The 14,428-nt window shown below is 47.7% G+C and overlaps 1 protein-coding gene across 2 annotated transcripts in view; it reads left to right on the forward strand.

The window, feature by feature from the left end:
- Positions 1–14,243, forward strand: part of LOC106595966 (solute carrier family 35 member F3) — a 204,806-nt gene extending 190,563 nt beyond the window's left edge. For both annotated transcript variants that reach the window (XM_045701037.2, XM_045701038.2), the window contains 4 exons: positions 3,347–3,472; positions 6,134–6,326; positions 9,330–9,419; positions 9,925–14,243. In XM_045701037.2, the coding sequence (XP_045556993.1) occupies positions 3,347–3,472; positions 6,134–6,326; positions 9,330–9,419; positions 9,925–10,163 (648 nt within the window). In that variant the 3' untranslated portion in view covers positions 10,164–14,243. The remainder of the gene's footprint in view (positions 1–3,346; positions 3,473–6,133; positions 6,327–9,329; positions 9,420–9,924) is intronic.
- The last annotated feature ends 185 nt before the right edge of the window (positions 14,244–14,428 follow it).

Consider the following 14,428-nt stretch of genomic DNA (forward strand, 5'->3'; position numbering starts at 1 on the left):
CCAGGTTCCAACCCAATCAGTCACACACACATTTCTCAGCTGGAGTTTTGTCTTTTCATTTAACCTTTATTGAACTCGTAAAGACCCTTGGGGTTAGAAAGGTCTTCTGTGAGTGTGGCCTGGTGTTGTGGTGGAGTGGTGGGAGTGACAGACTGCCTCAGCAGAGCCCAGACCCAGTCTTGGTCCATTTCCCCATTCCCTGACCTTGGGTTTGCTGACACAGCAGTGTGTGAGAAAGGAAAACAAATTGCCGTGTCCAATCACTGAGGGGTCCATGTCCCAGAAAACCAAGCAGCAAAGCAGCAGGCTTTCTCAGAGAAACAAATCTCGGTAGAGAGGTAACCGACCATAGAAATATAATCAGGGGTGCAACTTTCACTGGGTAGGTTGGCTAGGCTGTTTGGGGTGTCTATCCGAATGGATAAAAAAAAACGAAAGTTGCGCCCCTGAATAGAATTACCATGTCAGCCATATTGAGTATACCCATGGGTCTTCTGGTCAAATTGCCATGGTATGAGGCGCTTTGTCCCTAGTCAATTTATTTCTGTGACTGACATAGCTGGCGTTTCTAGAGAACGGACATCCCCATTCAAGTCAACGTTGCGTAATGGGTTGACCTGGCAGGTCATTCTATTTTTTATGTAGCTAGAGAGGTGACTGAAAGGCAGACAGCCTGCACTGCAGAAAGAGAGAGAGAGAAGGAAAGAGGGTGAGAGAACGAGGGTGAGAGAGAGAGAAGGAGAGAGAGAAAGAGAGGGTGAGAGGCTGAGAGAGAGAGGAGAGAGAGAAAGAGTGGGTGAGAGAGGCTAAGAGAGCGAGCGAGGCTGAGAGAGAGAGGAGAGAGAGAAAGAGTGGGTGAGATAGGCTGAGAGAGCGAGAGAGGCTGAGAGAGAGAGAAAGAGAGAGAGAAAGAGAGGGTGAGAGAGGCTGAGAGAGCGAGAGAGGCTGAGAGAGAGAGAGGGGGGGGGGTGGGGGGGGTTACCCATGGTACCCCTTGACTCTGTCCAGGCGTAACCAGTGCTTCATTTGCGCCACATCCTGCCAGAACTGGATCCGGCACCTTTTTTTAAATGTTTTTATTCGTTCCGGTACCTTAGAGGCCCCAACTCACCCCACTCTAACGCTCACTTTTTGTTCCGGCATCTCCCGATTTACAAATGAAGCACCGGTCATAACCACACTGATAGTTTATCTTCCTGACACCTCTCTAATGCAGTGCTAATCCACTCAGCTGGTCCAAGCCAAGTCCCTATTCATTACACACACACACACACACACACACACACACACATACACACACACAGCCCATCAATCCTTTCCTGTATGGGAGACTGTCTTTGCTGATTGGAAAGCACTGGGCCCTGGACCAGATAGTATATGATTATCATGACTGTGTTTGTGTTTGTGCAGGTAGTTGTGTGTGTGTTTGCATTGTGTTCACCATTACACCAGTAACAGACATTACTGTGGGAGGGAACGGCTGGAAGAAAGGGAGGGGGAACGGCTGGAGGAAAGGGAGGGGGAACGGCTGGAGGAAAGGGAGGGGGAACGGCAGGAGGAAAGCGAGGGGGAACGGCAGGAGGAAAGGGAGGGGGAACGGCTGGAGGAAAGGGATGGAGGAAAGGGAGGGGAACGGCTGGAGGAAAGGGAGGGGAACGGCTGGAGGAAAGGGAGGGGGAACGGCTGGAGGAAAGGGATGGAGGAAAGGGAGGGGAACGGCTGGAGGAAAGGGAGGGGAACGGCTGGAGGAAAGGGAGGGGGAACGGCTGGAGGAAAGGGAGGGGAACAGCTGGAGGAGAGGGAGGGGGAACGGCTGGAGGAATGGAAGGGGGAACAGCTGGAGGAAAGGGAGGGGGAATGACTGGAGGAAAGGGAGGGGGAACGGCTGGAGGAAAGGGCTGGAGGAAAGGGAGGGGAACAGCTGGAGGAAAGGGAGGGGGAACGGCTGGAGGAAAGGGAGGGGGAACGGCTGGAGGAATGGAACGGTGAACGGCTGGAGGAAAGGGAGGGGGAACAGCTGGAGGAAAGGAAGGGGGAACAGCTGGAGGAAAGGGAGGGGGAACGGCTGGAGGAAAGGGAGGGGGAACGGCTGGAGGAAAGGGAGGGGGAACGGCTGGAGGAAAGAAAGGGGGAACAGCTGGAGGAAAGGGAGGGGGAACGGCTGGAGGAAAGGGAGGGGGAACGGCTGGAGGAAAGGGAGTGGGAACGGCTGGAGGACAGGGAGTGGGAACGGCTGGAGGAAAGGGAGGGGAACAGCTGGAGGAAAGGCTGGAGGAAAGGGAGGGGGAAAGGCTGGAGGAAAGGAAGGGGGAACGGCTGGAGGAAAGGGAGTGGGAACGGCTGGAGGAAAGGGAGTGGGAACGGCTGGAGGAAAGGAAGGGGGAACGGCTGGAGGAAAGCGAGTGGGAACGGCTGGAGGAAAGGGAGGGGGAACGGCTGGAGGAAAGGGAGGGGGAACGGCTGGAGGAAAGGGAGGGGGAACGGCAGGAGGAAAGGGAGGGGGAACGGCAGGAGGAAAGGGAGGGGGAACGGCTGGAGGAAAGGGAGTGGGAAGCGAAAGACAGGGACAAACAACAACTCTGTCACTCTGACACACACACAAGGACACGCACACACATGCACACACACACAAGGCCATTGGGGCGTGAACCTGTTCAGTGCTACTGTAAGGTTCTCCGACCGTAACTTACCACCCTGGCTGGGCTCAAGGCTGCTCCAGGTTTTACTACCTGCCTTAGGCTATGTCACAAATTACACCATATTCCCTTTGTAGTGCACTACTTGTGACCAGGGCCCAGGGGAATAGAGTGCCATTTGGGACACATTCAGTACTTACTGTTTGATGATCTGATCTCAGACCAGTATAAAAGTAAACCAGAAGTGGATCCTGGTGTGTCAAGTCTGATTGATGCTCTCAAACCAGTGTAGAAGTACATCAGAAGTGGATCCTGGTGTGTCAAGTCTGATTGATGCTCTCAAACCAGTGTAGAAGTACATCTGATTGATGCTCTCAAACCAGTGTAAAAGTACATCAGAAGTGGATCCTGGTGTGTCAAGTCAACAGTGACACATCTTTCTAAGTAGTAAAATGTATTTATGGTAGATTGAACTGCAGTTGAGATACTTCTAGTTTCACACTATGAATATATCCAGATTGAATTCAAAGTGAAAGAATTCAACCTTTAACCTAACCATATAGTAGCTTCATGTCCACATCCCGGTTCAACCCTCCCCTTCCTCCTTCTACACTATCCTATCCAATAAAATGGAAGCAGTGCCCCGCTCCTTAAAAAACCTGCCTGGTGGTATATATTGTAATATGTCCTCTCCACCTTTCTCTGTGCAGATCGTGGCGGCCATCTTTGCCATCGCTGGCATCGTGATGATGACGTACGCTGACGGTTTCCACAGCCACTCTGTCATGGGTATCACCTTCGTTGTGGCCTCCGCTTCAATGTCTGCACTCTACAAGGTACTTCTCTACTCTATGAACAAACACACACACACACACATTCACACGCGCCCGCATGAACACACACACATTCTCACACACAGGACACATTTGTTTGCTTAACTGTGAGACATGGTGCAGTCTTCTCTTAAAAGTAGGACAGAGTCAAAGGAAAACCTCATCCTTTGTGGTTGGAAGGAATAAATACATGGTTATTCTTTGGTTGGAAGGAATAAATACATGGTTATTCTTTGTGGTTGGAAGGAATAAATACATGGTTATTCTTTGTGGTTGGAAGGAATAAATACATGATTATTCTTTGGTTGGAAGGAATAAATACATGGTTATTCTTTGTGGTTGGAAGGAATAAATACATGGTTATTCTTTGTGGTTGGAAGGAATAAATACATGGTTATTCTTTGTGGTTGGAAGGAATAAATACATGATTATTCTTTGGTTGGAAGGAATAAATACATGGTTATTCTTTGTGGTTGGAAGGAATAAATACATGGTTATTCTTTGTGGTTGGAAGGAATAAATACATGGTTATTCTTTGTGGTTGGAAGGAATAAATACCCAAACATCCTCCTTTATGAGATACACATTAGGAACAACCTTAGGTCTCATGTAAGGAGTCTTTGTGCATACAGGGACAGGCTTGTGAGTCTCCTTAGATTTGTTCCTTATATAATCAGGTAACAGGAGACTAGATTGGATATTATGAAATACGATGAAGCATTCTAAAACATCTGGGCTGGGCTAAACGGGCCGTAATTGTGGTATGTAGTTTGGTGTTTCATTTGATAGACTTGCAGATGTTCAGACTGTGACAGGCAGATCCTTATAGATTCTGAAGGGACAGATAGATGGATGTGTGGGGTATGTAGTTTGGTGTTTGTGCATTGATAGGCCTCCAGAACCTGACGTTCAGTGTCAGTATGATGGCCAAATATATAGCCAAGTTGGACAGGCAGGCAGGCAGGCAGGCAGGCAGGCAGGCAGGCAGGCAGGCAGGCAGGCAGGCAGGCAGGCAGGCAGGCAGACAGACAGACAGACAGACAGACAGACAGACAGACAGACAGACAGACAGACAGACAGACAGACAGACAGACAGACAGACAGACAGACAGACAGACAGGCAGACAGGCAGGCAGGCAGGCAGGCAGGCAGATAGATGGATATACAGTATATCAGCGTTGCCAAAACACGTTTCCCTAGAACTACACAGCTGATTCTAATATTCAACTCATCATAAAGCTTTGATTATTTGAATCAGCTGTGTAGTGCTAGGGCAAACACCAAAACGTGCCCCCCTTACGGTCCCTAGGACCAAGTTTGGGAAACACTGGTGACTGCCCGTGGAGGACAGACAGACACAAAGAGGGGGTGATGGGTATATAATATGGCTGCTCTGTGGCATCTCCTGTTCTATAATATGGCTGCTCTGTGGCATCTCCTGTTCTATAATATGGCTGTTCTGTGGCATCTCCTGTTCTATAATATGGCTGTTCTGTGGCATCTCCTGTTCTATAATATGGCTGTTCTGTGGCATCTCCTGTTCTATAATATGGCTGTTCTGTGGCATCTCCAGTTCTATAATATGGCTGCTCTGTGGCATCTCCTGTTCTATAATATGGCTGCTCTGTGGCATCTCCTGTTCTATAATATGGCTGTTCTGTGGCATCTCCTGTTCTATAATATGGCTGTTCTGTGGCATCTCCTGTTCTATAATATGGCTGTTCTGTGGCATCTCCTGTTCTATAATATGGCTGTTCTGTGGCATCTCCTGTTCTATAATATGGCTGCTCTGTGGCATCTCCTGTTCTATAATATGGCTGTTCTGTGGCGTCTCCTGTTCTATAATATGGCTGTTCTGTGGCATCTCCTGTTCTATAATATGGCTGTTCTGTGGCATCTCCTGTTCTATAATATGGCTGTTCTGTGGCGTCTCCTGTTCTATAATATGGCTGTTCTGTGGCATCTCCTGTTCTATAATATGGCTGTTCTGTGGCATCTCCTGTTCTATAATATGGCTGCTCTGTGGCGTCTCCTGTTCTATAATATGGCTGCTCTGTGGCGTCTCCTGTTCTATAATATGGCTGTTCTGTGGCGTCTCCTACCCTGCTGTCACAATGGCCTAATGTGGTCAACAGACAGCGGTGGCAGAGTGCCAGGCCAGGGAGATGGTTGGCAGGTACTGCCTCTCTCTTTGGTCTTCCCGCATGTTCTCCTTAAAGGGGGTGAATGTATGAGGTACCTACAGTACCTGATAAATCAACTCCCTCCCTCCTATCACTCTCCTCTATCCCTTTCCCTCTCCCCCCTGATCACCGTTCCCTCTTTGTTTTTACACTGCTGCTACTGTTTATTATCTATGCATAGTCACTTTACAAATTACCTTGACTAACCTGTACCCCCGCACATTGACTCGATACCGGTACCCCCTGTATATACCCTCGTTATTGTTATGTCATTTTCTTGTGTTACTTTTTCATTTAATATTTTTTTTTAACTTTAGTTTATTTAGTAAATATTTTCTTAACTCTATTTCTTCAAATGCATTGTTGGTTAAGGGCTTGTAAGTAAGCATTTAACGGTAAGGTCTACACCTGTTGTATTTGGTGCATGTGACAAATACAATTTGATTTGATTCTATTTGTCTCTCTCTTCCTCTCTCCACAGGTGCTCTTTAAAATGGTCCTGGGCAGTGCCAAGTTTGGGGAGGCAGCGCTCTTTCTGACGATCGTCGGCGGGGCTAATTTTGTGTTCATCAGCTTTGTGCCAGTCATCCTGTACTTCACCCATGTGGAATACTTTGGTTCTCTTGAGGACATCCCCTGGTTATACCTCTGTGGGGTAGCAGGCCTGCTCTTTGGTAAGCACTGACTTCTGTAGATTACTTTCAGTGTGGAGACTGATGCAAACCTGCAACCAGTGTGGAGACTGATGCAAACCTGCAACCAGTGTGGAGACTGATGCAAACCTGCAACCAGTGTGGAGACTGATGCAAACCTGCAAACAGTGTGGAGACTGATGCAAACCTGCAACCAGTGTGGAGACTGATGCAAACCTGCAACCAGTGTAGAGATTGATGCAAACCTGCAACCAGTGTAGAGACTGATGCAAACCTGCAACCAGTGTGGAGACTGATGCAAACCTGCAACCAGTGTAGAGACTGATGCAAACCTGCAACCAGTGTAGAGACTGATGCAAACCTGCAACCAGTGTGGAGACTGATGCAAACCTGCAACCAGTGTGGAGACTGATGCAAACCTGCAACCAGTGTGGAGACTGATGCAAACCTGCAACCAGTGTGGAGACAGTGCAAACCTGCAACCAGTGTAGAGACTGATGCAAACCTGCAACCAGTGTGGAGACTGATGAAAACCTGCAACCAGTGTGGAGACTGATGTAAACCTGCAGCCAGTGTGGAGGCTGATGCAAACCTGCAACCAGTGTAGAGACTGATGCAAACCTGCAACCAGTGTGGAGACTGATGCAAACCTGCAACCAGTGTAGAGACTGATGCAAACCTGCAACCAGTGTAGAGACTGATGCAAACCTGCAACCAGTGTGGAGACTGATGCAAACCTGCAACCAGTGTGGAGACTGATGCAAACCTGCAACCAGTGTGGAGACTGATGCAAACCTGCAACCAGTGTGGAGACAGTGCAAACCTGCAACCAGTGTAGAGACTGATGCAAACCTGCAACCAGTGTGGAGACTGATGAAAACCTGCAACCAGTGTGGAGACTGATGTAAACCTGCAGCCAGTGTGGAGGCTGATGCAAACCTGCAACCAGTGTGGAGACTGATGCAAACCTGCAACCAGTGTGGAGACTGATGCAAACCTGCAACCAGTGTGGAGACTGATGCAAACCTGCAACCAGTGTAGAGACTGATGCAAACCTGCAACCAGTGTGGAGACTGATGCAAACCTGCAACCAGTGTAGAGACTGATGCAAACCTGCAACCAGTGTGGAGACTGATACAAAACTGCAACCAGTGTAGAGACTGATGCAAACCTGCAACCAGTGTGGAGACTGATGCAAACCTGCAACCAGTGTAGAGACTGATGCAAACCTGCAACCAGTGTGGAGACTGATGCAAACCTGCAACCAGTGTAGAGACTGATGCAAACCTGCAACCAGTGTGGAGACTGATGCAAACCTGCAACCAGTGTGGAGACTGATGCAAACCTGCAACCAGTGTAGAGACTGATGCATACCTGCAACCAGTGTGGAGACTGATGCAAACCTGCAAACAGTGTAGAGACTGATGCAAACCTGCAACCAGTGTAGAGACTGATGCAAACCTGCAACCAGTATAGAGACTGATGCAAACCTGCAACCAGTGTGGAGACTGATGCAAACCTGCAACCAGTGTGGAGACTGATGCAAACCTGCAACCAGTGTAGAGACTGATGCAAACCTGCAACCAGTGTGGAGACTGATGCAAACCTGCAACCAGTGTGGAGACTGATGCAAACCTGCAACCAGTGTGGAGACTGATGCACACCGGCAACCACTGTGGAGACTGATGCAAACCTGCAACCAGTGTGGAGACTGATGCAAACCTGCAACCAGTGTGGAGACTGATGCAAACCTGCAACCAGTGTAGAGACTGATGCAAACCTGCAACCAGTGTGGAGACTGATGCAAACCTGCAACCAGTGTGGAGACTGATGAAAACCTGCAACCAGTGTGGAGACTGATGCAAACCTGCAACCAGTGTGGAGACTGATGCAAACCTGCAGCCAGTGTGGAGACTGATGCAAACCTGCAACCAGTGTGGAGACTGATGCAAACCTGCAACCAGTGTGGAGACTGATGCAAACCTGCAACCAGTGTGGAGACTGATGCAAACCTGCAACCAGTGTGGAGACTGATGCAAACCTGCAACCAGTGTGGAGACTGATGCAAACCTGCAACCAGTGTGGAGACTGATGCAAACCTGCAACCAGTGTGGAGACTGATGCAAACCTGCAACCAGTGTGGAGACTGATGAAAACCTGCAACCAGTGTGGAGACTGATGCAAACCTGCAACCAGTGTGGAGACTGGTGCAAACCTGCAACCAGTGTGGAGACTGACGCAAACCTGCAACCAGTGTGGAGACTGACGCAAACCTGCAACCAGTGTAGAGACTGACGCAAACCTGCAACCAGTGTGGAGACTGACGCAAACCTGCAACCAGTGTAGAGACTGATGCAAACCTGCAACCAGTGTGGAGACTGATGCAAACCTGCAACCAGTGTAGAGACTGATGCAAACCTGCAACCAGTGTGGAGACTGATGCAAACCTGCAACCAGTGTAGAGACTGATGCAAACCTGCAACCAGTGTGGAGACTGATGCAAACCTGCAACCAGTGTGGAGACTGATGCAAACCTGCAACCAGTGTAGAGACTGATGCAAACCTGCAACCAGTGTGGAGACTGATGCAAACCTGCAACCAGTGTGGAGACTGATGAAAACCTGCAACCAGTGTGGAGACTGATGCAAACCTGCAACCAGTGTGGAGACTGATGCAAACCTGCAACCAGTGTGGAGACTGATGGAAACCTGCAACCAGTGTGGAGACTGATGAAAACCTGCAACCAGTGTGGAGACTGATGCAAACCTGCAACCAGTGTGGAGACTGATGCAAACCTGCAGCCAGTGTGGAGACTGATGCAAACCTGCAACCAGTGTGGAGACTGATGCAAACCTGCAACCAGTGTAGAGGCCGATGCAACCCCCCCCCTCCCGCCCACCCAATGAATTGAGTTAATATGCTGCATTGAAAAGTTGCCTTTTACTTGCTGACTAGTTCCTCTTTTTGACTGTGAGTAAAATAGTTGTAGTTAATAAGTAAAGTTTGACTTTTTCTTCTCCACAGCTTTCAATATCCTGGTGAACTTTGGCATTGCCGTCACGTACCCCACATTGATCTCTCTGGGCATCGTCCTGAGTGTCCCTGTCAATGCCAGTAAGTCTCTGCTCCTTCTCCTCCAACTCTACTGTGTCCTTGTCCTTTTCTCCAGATATTTATCCCATCCAGTGGAACAACCTTAACTCAGGCCGGGATTCAATTATAGGAGTTGTGGTTTTTAAAGGTAATGTTACCGCGTTCACAGAGATCCCTTTCACGGTACACGCTGCATATGTCGGCTCAATGGGAAATTACCTTTAAAAGCTGCATTGCCCATAATCCGTGATCAAATTGAATCATGTAAGCATTACAATTTTGAAAACATAGCTTGTCCAAAATAAAAGTGGTCTCTTGACACAACTTACCTCGAGTGAAACAAGGGTGTCTCAACTTCCCCCTTTGACTCAACTTCCCCCCTCTCCCCTAGTGTTGATCCAGATTGATTTGTTGTGTTGTGCACCTGTTTGTGTTAGTTATAGCACTTCTGTCAGCGTTGCGTTATGAAGGCCTGATCATTGGTTAAGTTTTAGGTAATATAACCCCTTGTTATGTTGTGTTCCAGTGGTTGACCTGTACACGTGTGAGATCCACTTCAACGCAGTGCGTCTGATCGCCGTGTTGATCATCTGCCTGGGCTTCCTGATGTTGCTACTTCCAGAGGACTGGGACCAGTGCTTCATCCAGCTCCATGCTAAGCTGCAGAGTAAACGGGAGGAACCAGCCGAGGAAGAGGCAGGGCCCGGCTCCAGCCTCAACTGGAGCAGGAGAGCAAGGACCTCCATGTCTACCTTTCCACACTGACCACCGTTAAATGTGGAGAGACGGATGGATGGACGGACACACTGAAACAGACAGACAGAGGCAAACACGCACATGAATGGATGAATGAACAGATGGACAGATAGACACACATACAGTGTACACATGCGCACGCGCACGCACACACACACACACACACACACACACACACACACACACACACACACACACACACACACACACACACACACACACACACACACACACACACACACACACACACACACACACACACACACACACACAGTCCACCTTGGACACTTGATTGCCATGATGACCTGCACGGTTGACCTCTGCCCTCTCTCTCTCTTTCCCCTTCCCTCTCACTAGTTTCTGCCTGGAAACCTTTCTGTTGGTCTATCAGTCCGTCTGGGTCTGTTCAAGACCTTTTCATTTCACTGCAAAAAGCACTCATATCAATGTTTGTTCATTTCACAATCAACAAACAATTATTTCCTACTTGACCTCCACCATTTTAGAAGTCATCAGAGTTGGTGCATGGGCTCACGTCATTTAGCAATACCTCAAAGTCATTCCATTGGACTGATGCATTTATTTACATCACGCCTGGGAAGACTTGCGAACTTGCCTTTGCTTTTCAAAAGACAAGGATAGATTGACAGACTAATAATTGTTCAATTTTTTGTCAGTTTTTGTCAGACTGATGATGGACTTTCTGGCTCTACCATCATGTTCCCATCAACCTTCAAGATCCAAAGAAGAAGAAAACCAGGAGAGACGGAGTTCTAGTGGGCATGTCCCTGTTGTCCCTCAGGTGTCAACTTAATGGCAAATACCTGGCTTTAGTGCACTGTAGATCTCCACAGCCCAATTCCAAACAGACGCAAGCCCCTAAACCCTAGCCCCTAAACCCTAGCCCCTAAACCATAGCCCCTGCTACTTTGGCAGTTCATGTAGATCTGAAAAGATTAGATAGGTATAATCAGTAAGGTAATGGTTCCATATTGTCCTCTATTAGATAGGTATAATCTGTAAGGTAATGGTTCCATATTGTCCTCTATTAGATAGGTATAATCTGTAAGGTAATGGTTCCATATTGTCCTCTATTAGATAGGTATAATCAGTAAGGTAATGGTTCCATATTGTCCTCTATTAGATAGGTATAATCAGTAAGGTAATGGTTCCATATTGTCCTCTATTAGATAGGTATAATCAGTAAGGTAATGGTTCCATATTGTCCTCTATTAGATAGGTATAATCAGTAAGGTAATGGTTCCATATTGTCCTCTATTAGATAGGTATAATCAGTAAGGTAATGGTTCCATATTGTCCTCTATTAGATAGGTATAATCAGTAAGGTAATGGTTCCATATTGTCCTCTATTAGATAGGTATAATCAGTAAGGTAATGGTTCCATATTGTCCTCTATTAGATAGGTATAATCAGTAAGGTAATGGTTCCATATTGTCCTCTATTAGATAGGTATAATCAGTAAGGTAATGGTTCCATATTGTCCTCTATTAGATAGGTATAATCAGTAAGGTAATGGTTCCATATTGTCCTCTATTAGATAGGTATAATCAGTAAGGTAATGGTTCCATATTGTCCTCTATTAGATAGGTATAATCAGTAAGGTAATGGTTCCATATTGACCTCAGAATTTCCACCATATTGCTTACACCTTTTCAATTCTCTTAGATCTTCACAACTGCATAGGGGGTAGGGGCCGATTTGGGATTTGACGTTAATTCACATTTTGGTTGCCCTCCAGCTCAGGAGCCTGTAGATGTTAGGGTGTGAAGGAATCTGTCTGGGCTTTTCACTATCAAGCTGAGCCATGGAACGTCTCTCTGTGCCTCCAGCAAATGAGAAGAGCCAGAGCCAGCTACAGCCACACTGATTGGCCACCTGCTGTGATACACTTCCCCCATAGGTCAGATCCAGAGCTCCAGCTGGTTCCAGGCTGGCACCCTCAGATCCAGAGCTCCAGCTGGTTCCAGGCTGGCACCCTCAGATCCAGTGCCCCTGCTGGTTCCAGGCTGACACCTTCAGATCCAGAGCCCATGCTGGTTCCAGGCTGGCACCCTCAGATCCAGAGCCCCTGCTGGTTCCAGGCTGGCACCCTCAGATCCAGAGCTCCAGCTGGTTCCAGGCTGACACCTTCAGATCCAGAGCTCCAGCTGGTTCCAGGCTGGCACCCTCAGATCCAGAGCTGCAGCTGGTTCCAGGCTGGCACCCTCAGATCCAGAGCCCCTGCTGGTTCCAGGCTGGCACCCTCAGATCCAGAGCCCCTGCTGGTTCCAGGCTGACACCTTCAGATCCAGAGCCCCTGCTGGTTCCAGGCTGGCACCCTCAGATCCAGAGCCCCTGCTGGTTCCAGGCTGGCACCCTCAGATCCAGAGCTCCAGCTGGTTCCAGGCTGACACCTTCAGATCCAGAGCTCCAGCTGGTTCCAGGCTGGCACCCTCAGATCCAGAGCTCCAGCTGGTTCCAGGCTGACACCCTCAGATCCAGAGCTCCAGCTGGTTCCAGGCTGACACCCTCAGATCCAGAGCTCCAGCTGGTTCCAGGCTGACACTCTCAGATCCAGAGCTCCAGCTGGTTCCAGGCTGACACCCTCAGATCCAGAGCTCCAGCTGGTTCCAGGCTGACACCCTCAGATCCAGAGCTCCAGCTGGTTCCAGGGCTGACACTCTCAGATCCAGAGCTCCAGCTGGTTCCATGGCTGACACCCACTGCTCAGTCCAATGGCTTCAGTCACGACACGCCAGACCAGCCAAACTTAACCAAGCAGCTACATTTGCATTATTTCAACGTCATTTCAACCTCCTTAGCTACCACTAAGCCTCTGCTTTGATACCTGTCGGTAGGTTTCCCACTTTTAAAGTCACCTTGTCATGAAGCAGACATACTATAGTGGTATACTCTGTCAGTTAGCCAGTGTTGCAGCAACACTAGCCTGGATTCCAGTCAGTTTATGCGCTCTTACCAACTCTTTATAGAATTGTCATGGCTTGGGAGTTGGAAAGAGCACAACCAGATCTGGGATCAGGCTAATGACACACGGGGACAAATCAAACTGCAAGTGATTATCTGTAAGGGTGTTGTCTCCTGTGCAAACCTTATCCCAAGATGCACAGCCAGGGGTGGGTAGAAATTATTACTCTGGCTGTGGCGTTTTGGTTGAGGCCCCGTTAAGGAAGTCCCATTGAAGTCATAGTGAGATCTGCTACAACATGTTCTGGCTGTGGTGGGAACCAGCTTTGTCTTTAAGATACTGTTTTCATTTATTCGATTGATTATGTTTCTAAGGCAAGTTAACCACTGTGAGGACTCTTCAGGGTTACTGATGAGGTAACGAACCGAGCAAAACACAAACCACAATGTTGGCGCGGCTTCAAACAGGACGTGGGCAGAACCTCTGCCTTGTTGTGAATGTATACATGACCACTGTTCAACACTCACCATGTGCTATCTATCTTTTCTATTTCTTCAGAGACTGGACATGCCACAGCCTCACTACAACGACAACAACCATTCTTCTTGCACTCATCCTTCTTGAACAAACTCTGTGATGCATCTTATTAAAAAATGGACATGTTTTTCTATTTCTGCATTTAGTTTGACCACTGATGTGAAGGGACAGCGAGTGACTGACATGCCATCTACAGTACAAGCATGCAGAGATGACCAGATATAACTGAGCAGTCCAGTCCATTCACTTCACTGCCTATTCTTTTTGTTCTGCAATAGACTACAGGGTTGGGCTCAGTTCCATTTCAATTCAGTCAATTCTGGAAGTAAACTGAAATTCCAATTCTCCTCATTGAAAAGCATTGAGGAACATTTTAATTGAAGTTTGGAATTGGAATTTCAGTCCTAAGTTGGCTGAATTGTAATGTACTGAGGCCAACCCTGAATAGAAGTACTACATCAGCACTGTAATCTCCCATTGTCATTCTTGGTAATGACAATATAATAATGATATTGTATTCCTCTGGAATTATTGCTAGACATAACTGTAAACCTTTGTAAGGAATGAAGCTGACTTTTCCACTGAAATAATAAATGCAACATATGATTATCACATCAGAAGAAGAATAGAGCGTGGTTGGATTACATGACGACGCGGTGGGTTAGATCACTTAGTTCTTCAACAAGTGTAATCACATGTACTATATAACAAATGTTCTTTTTTAATACATTTATTTGTTTACTGGATTAGTATAAAATATGTATCTCACACTGAAGTTTTTTTTAACAGGATTTGCAATGTGCGTCTTAGA

The sequence above is a fragment of the Salmo salar genome, chromosome 18 (assembly GCF_965601325.2).
Source record: "Salmo salar chromosome 18, fSalSal1, whole genome shotgun sequence".
NCBI lineage: Eukaryota > Metazoa > Chordata > Actinopteri > Salmoniformes > Salmonidae > Salmo > Salmo salar.